At 36.2% G+C, this 6,321-nt stretch overlaps 1 protein-coding gene across 1 annotated transcript; it reads left to right on the top strand.

Annotated features, from left to right (window-relative positions):
* Window positions 1-5,562: 5,562 nt before the first annotated feature.
* LOC110735812 (vacuolar iron transporter homolog 1-like) lies at window positions 5,563-6,174 on the top strand. The gene has a single exon (XM_021915998.1). The coding sequence runs from the start codon at window positions 5,563-5,565 to the stop codon at window positions 6,172-6,174; it is 612 nt and encodes a 203-aa protein (XP_021771690.1).
* The last annotated feature ends 147 nt before the right edge of the window (window positions 6,175-6,321 follow it).

Genomic DNA, 6,321 nt, shown 5'->3' with positions numbered 1-6,321 from the left:
CTTCATCGCAGCCGGTTTTTCGATGGTCAACCGATCTTTGATCTCCATGAGGATGGAGGAGCAATCCTTGTTGAACTCGTACTTGGGAACGTACGGCTTCAACACTCTCTTCTTCTTCTGGGACTGCTAACCAGAACAGTCTGCCGCCCAGACCTCTTTTCTCTTCTTGCCATCTTCTTTCTTTGCCGGCTGGGCAGGCCGGTTGTCTCTTTTGTCGGACTTTTTAGGGTCCGACGGGTGCTTGATGGCACAGAACTCCGTCGCCTGTATGTAGGCATCGACTTCCATCATCGCCTCTTCGTGGGTGGCAACCTTCTTTCTGACCAGGTCGAACTTGAAAGTCGACCCGTCTTTCAGACCCTTGAAGAAGTCTGTGTAAGCAATTTCCTCAGACAGCCCTTGGATCTAAATTCTCATCAGATTGAACCGCCTGACATAGGACCTTAGTCCCTCCTTGTCTCCCTGTTGTATAGCCCCTAAGTCGAGGCTTGTCTTTTTGGCAGAGATGTTCATGGAGAAGTTGGACGTGAAGAGGTACGCCAACGTCTTGAAGTTGTTGATGTATCCGGCTGGAAAATTTCCGAACCACCGTTGGGCTATGCCTTTCAATGTTGCCGGGAAGCATCTGCACCAGGCGACATCATCCAACCCCTGTAAGTACATGAGGTTGGTGTAAGCCATGAGGTGGTCTTCCGGATTGGTGGTACCATCGTAGGTACCAACCAACACGTTTTTAACCTTGGCCGCTGTGCCGCCTCGGTTATTTCCCTTGAGAACGCCGACGGCTGTTTCCCTAGGTTGAGCAGCCGGAGCTGTCAGTCCATAGGCTGGACCTGTTGTGCCGCCTGACCCCCAAAGAGGGCCGGCTGCATGTATGGAGATCCATACGGCAAGTATGGCTGTTGGGGCACATACGGAGCCGGCTGGATAATCTAAGGGCCAGTGCGCGCGGACATGCCGCGCGACTGAATCTCTCGGTTTGTCTCCGAATACTTCATTGAAGTACTTCGGAAACTGTCTGGGTAGGTCGACGTCGAGGCTGACTCAGACATTTGCTGACTTCTTTTCTCCTGGATGAGCATCCGGGCGTCAGAGTAAGTCTTCTTTGACCCATCCGGCTGTACTTGCCGGATGACCTTCCTTTGCCCTGATTCAGGGAAACGAAGTTTGGAAAGGTCGACTAGGGGCCCATCCGCCCCTTTCGGTTTAGGGTGCGGGGTAGGCACCCGAACTTTGATTTGCTTCTTCCTGGAGGGAGAAGGCTTCTTGGCCGGCTGACCCCTGTTGGAGCTAGTGGACTTTTTTATTATGTCCTTTATTTCCCCCTTGAAACTCGTCATGAATTTCATGAGTTCGTCTCTGGTGACGGGGGCTGAGCCCTCCGTTGCCTGGGGTGCACCCGCCGACTGGCCGGCTGGGCTGCTAGGACCAGCATTGTCTTGGCCCCGTTCCCTTGTTTCTTTGGAACGGGTGCGTCTTGTTCTGAAGGACCCGTCTGGGCCACATAGGTGTCGATTGCATAATCGTCACCGCTGTCTTGGTCCGTGTGGACCTCAGTTTCGGCCATAGGCCGCTTGCCTCCAGCAGGCGGTATAGAATCAGATGTCATCTCAGTAGTACTCTCCCCACAGACGACGCCAAATGTTTCGGGGTTTTTTATGTGTCCTACGGGAGAGTTACAATTCCGAGAATGCGCGACCGACTGTCTGTACCTGCAAAACCACGAAACTCCGGTTGGGTGGAGTTCCGCCTCCGACGATCAAGTTAGAACGCGTATGAGGAGTATAATGCGGAATGTAAAAGGTTTTTCTCTCTGATTCAGAGAGAATTCTGCAATTATATTGCTCGATTTTTGTGTTTGAGAATTTATGAATATCTAATAAATGAGGATTTTCCTCTATTTATAGGGCAAGAGAATCAGTTCCCCTCTTTAGGGTTAAGGTGCCACGTGTCAGCCAGGGATTGGATCCCATTAGGCCCTTCTGAGGCTGACACGTGTTAGCTTATGATTGGGCCACGTGGCTAGGGTTAGTTTTACCCTAAACACATATGATGCTAGTGAAGCGAATTTTGGATAGATTTTTTAAGATAAAATTGTCGTATATAGTTTTATTGTCGATAAACTTCTAATATTTCATATATACAAAATTAATCATAACTTTTAATAAATATTTTATAACTCGATTCTATTTCCATCATAAAATTCGTTTTAAAAAGTTCTTTAAAATAAGATCCATTTATAATATATTTAATTATTTTTAAAAATAATAGTGAATATTGATAAAAAATACTTTCAGTTCAGTAAAAGTAATTTAAGTTCAATAAAAAATAATTTCAAGTTAATAATAACATAATTTAAGTTCAGTAAAAATAATTCTAGTTTGCTAAAAATACTTTCAGTTCAGTAAAAATAATTGAAGTTCAATATAAATAATTTCAAGTCAATAATAACATAGATATCTATTTACAAGAAAAACTACAAAAAAGTACACTACTATATAAATTATCAAAAGGAATTATATGACCGTATTTAATATTCACACCAAAAGTTTATCCAAAATCTTATATACTATCTGCGCATCGCCCAAGCACCAAACTAGTCACTAATAAATAAGTCGGTCTTGCAACCAGGCCACAAGACATCGACACTTGGCATTCCAGTTTTTCGCCAAGTGTCGCGCCACGTAGGAGATAAATATGTATTATTGTGACACATATGGTGCTAAGTAAGCAATTTTTGGATAGATTTTTTAAGATAAAATTGTTGTATAGAATTTTATTATTTATAGAATTCTAATACTTCATATATACAAAATTAATCATAACTTTTAATAAATATCCTATAACTCAATTCTATTTCCATCATTAAATTCTTTTCAAAAACTGTTTTGAAATAAGATCCATTTATAATATATTTAATCACAAACTTTTATACGTAGTTGGCCAAACCATGTCACCAACTAATACAAGAGTTACTTCGTTAGTGCTATAGGGGTTACTTGGTAGTGTTATAGTGGTTACTCATTCAGTGTTATAGATAGGAGTTACTTAGTCAGTGTTAGATGTTACTCAGTTAGTATTACAAGGGTTACTCGGTTAGTTTTATAGGGGTTACTTTGTCTGCATACAAAATGCATTGTTATTTAATTTATTTAAAAAAATATTAGAAAATCAGAAAATATAAGTTTTAATAGGTAAAAATAATATTAGTTCGGTAAAAATACTTTCAGTTTAGTGAAAATAATTTAAGTTCAATAAAAATAATTTCAAGTCAAAAATAACATAGATATCTATTTACAAACAAAACTACAAAAAGTGCACTATTATATAAATATAAGTCATATGATATCGTATGCCTAAATATCCTACATTATTAGAACGAATTACTTGACCGTATTTAACATTCAAGTAAAAATGTTATCTTAAAATTTTATCAACTATTTGGGCATCACTCGGGCACAAAACTAGTGTATATATTTAAAGAAAAGTTTTTTCCACAGTTTTTAGAGAGCCACGTAGGATTTAATTTTCTTAGGACGCCATGTAGGATTATAAATTTTAGTTGTAGCCAATTAAATAAGAGATAATTAATTTCTTTTAGAATTAAATAATTTAAATGCCATGCAAACAAAATTGACGAATGAGATTTTTAAGTTTAAATTAATAAAAAAAAATTATCTTTTGATATTAGGAATTTTATCTAAATATATAACAAATTTTATTATATAACTATGAAAAAAAAATTGATTTAAAAAATTCAAACAAACCTTGCATCACATGGGTTTCATCTAGTTGTTAAATAATATGGGTGCCTTCATATATTAGCTCATTGTTAATATGATACAGTATGAAATAATGAGATGGCGGAATGACAAATATGGTCAAATTTTTTTTTAAACAATATATTATATGAATTTTAACATCCCATACCTGTGTTCCTTATTTTGAGATAGACGTTTTTCCGTATCCGTTTCATACCCGTAACCGTTTCAGTACTTGTTCTTGTGCAACCTAAAGTCAATTTTGCCGACTCATAAAAATATACTCTCAAATTTGATTCGTCAGTTTTGCTAGCTCATAAATATATACTCTCAAATCTGATTCGTCAGTTTTGCGTTTGTGGCAACTAATTTTTTTAATTCTAAAATAAAATATGAATCTCATTTTTCATTGGTTGAAATAATATCTTTGCTTATATAGTGCTCCGAATACTCTAGAAAAATGCCTCCTATTATTAGCTTTAAATTGATCTTTGTTTGTTGTTCATTAGGAATATTTATTTTGGTTATTGATTTTGTACATTACTAATCAGAGTAGTTTGTTATTAACATTTAGGTAGCCCTTCAAATTGTATTTGTCCATAATTTTAGAATTTTAAAAATATTTTTCAATATTTTAATAACTTTTAAACAATCATATAATTGAAATATTCCCTAATATTCTTTCTCTAGTGACCAGCATATCATTTAGCACACAATGATAAAAAAAAAAAAAAAAAAAATCAATAAATATTACATTTACAACAAATTGTCGATGTCATGTTGGATCAAATCCAATTTTCCTTAATTTCTTTTAAACTAAACTATAATGGAATATTATCTATCTTATTCTATATGCTACTAATGGTAATTAATTTTGGTTTTAAGATCACTAAATAAAGACGACTACTAAAATCAAGAACTCAATGAATATGTTCCGTTACCTGAAAATTACATAACACCTTTCGCAAGATATTGTCGGCCTCAACAAGCCACAACGGTTTAGTGGTAAGCACTAAACCAAGTTTTGTGGCCCTATTTTTCTAATAAGTTAACTTCTAGTTCTAGTGGCAAATGACTTCTACTATTAACTATTATGTGCTCAAATAATATAATTATATTTTTGCATGCAAGATTACAAGTATTATACTACTATTATGTATCTATACAATTTTCCTCAAAAAAAAAAATGTATCTATACAATTATACGTTTGTATGTACTTGTACTTACTGGCATTTTTACTTAAATTTATTGATCCATAATTCTCTTAATTAATAATTTAGAATTAACAACAATGTTTTTATAAAGTAAAAATAAGGTGAATGTATTAAAATATAAAATGCAAAGTGCAAAGAATGCATAATAGAAGATGACACATGGGATTGTTTTTTTTGTTTTAGACAAGACGCGAATGAAACACGAACACGAATACGTGCATGGATTTGAAATGAACGTGAATATGTAACACGAACATGAATACGTAGGGTACATGAATATGAACATGAACAAGATTAAGAACATGAACATGAACATATGGATTGTGAAGATCGTATAATCCATTCCTCAACCGAGATTTAAAATACTTGTGTCATTGATGGTTTTTTTAAGAAAATAATGCCTGATTACAGGTTTCTCGTCATCAACATTAAACTAAATAATCTTGATCAATATTTTATTACTTTTCAGTGGCCAAAGCACCTAAGCTAAACATTTATAAATAGCATAGTTTAATTTGTGTAATAACATATAACTAATCCCTTCCTTATTTTAGTAACCCCTTCTAAGTTCTAATTACACAAAATAATGGAGCCAAATCAGTTAGTAAATACTACCATGAAGCATGAAACAACCCAACATAAAACCAACCCCGACGAAGAGATGAGCCAACGTCGCATTGAGCGAATAGCCAACTACGAATTTGAGTACAAAAAACAAGATCAATGGCTTCGAACCATGATCCTAGAGACAATCGACGGGTTTCTTACTACTACATCACTTATGATAGGTGTTGGTGTGATCACAAAACATTATCATGTCAAGGGTATAATAGTACTTTGTGGATTAGCGGGCATCCTCGTTGGGGCTATTATCACGGCGGTGGGTGAGTTTAAGTCTATAAGTAGTCAGAGAAGAGAGGCCGAGAAGGGAATAGTGCATCCTTTACAGGCTGCTGTTTCGTCGGCCCTTGTGTTTTCGACGGGGAGCATGATCCCTTTGATGGCGGGGCTGTTTGTTAAGGGTTATGTTTTGAGGTTTGGCGCGGTGGCAGGGGTGATGAGTATGGGTTTCGCGGTGTTTGGGTGGTTAGGGGCGTTTTTGGGTGGTGCATCTTGGTTCAGGGCTGGTTTGAGGGTTTTATTGTTTTGTTGGGTGGCTATGGCTTTTACACTTGGTTTAGTTGTTCCTCAATGGTAATTGTTTTAGTTAACATGTTAGTAGTTCGTTTTCATATGCTATATCATTGTATATACTCAATATATAGTATCATTAAAATGCATCAATAGTTGTTACCTCGTTACAATTATTGTAATTCAATAGCTTTACTACATGCTATCTCATTAC

The sequence above is a fragment of the Chenopodium quinoa genome, unplaced genomic scaffold (genome assembly GCF_001683475.1).
Source record: "Chenopodium quinoa cultivar QQ74 unplaced genomic scaffold, ASM168347v1, whole genome shotgun sequence".
Lineage (NCBI taxonomy): Eukaryota > Viridiplantae > Streptophyta > Magnoliopsida > Caryophyllales > Amaranthaceae > Chenopodium > Chenopodium quinoa.
This window is presented reverse-complemented; position numbering and strand designations above follow the sequence as displayed.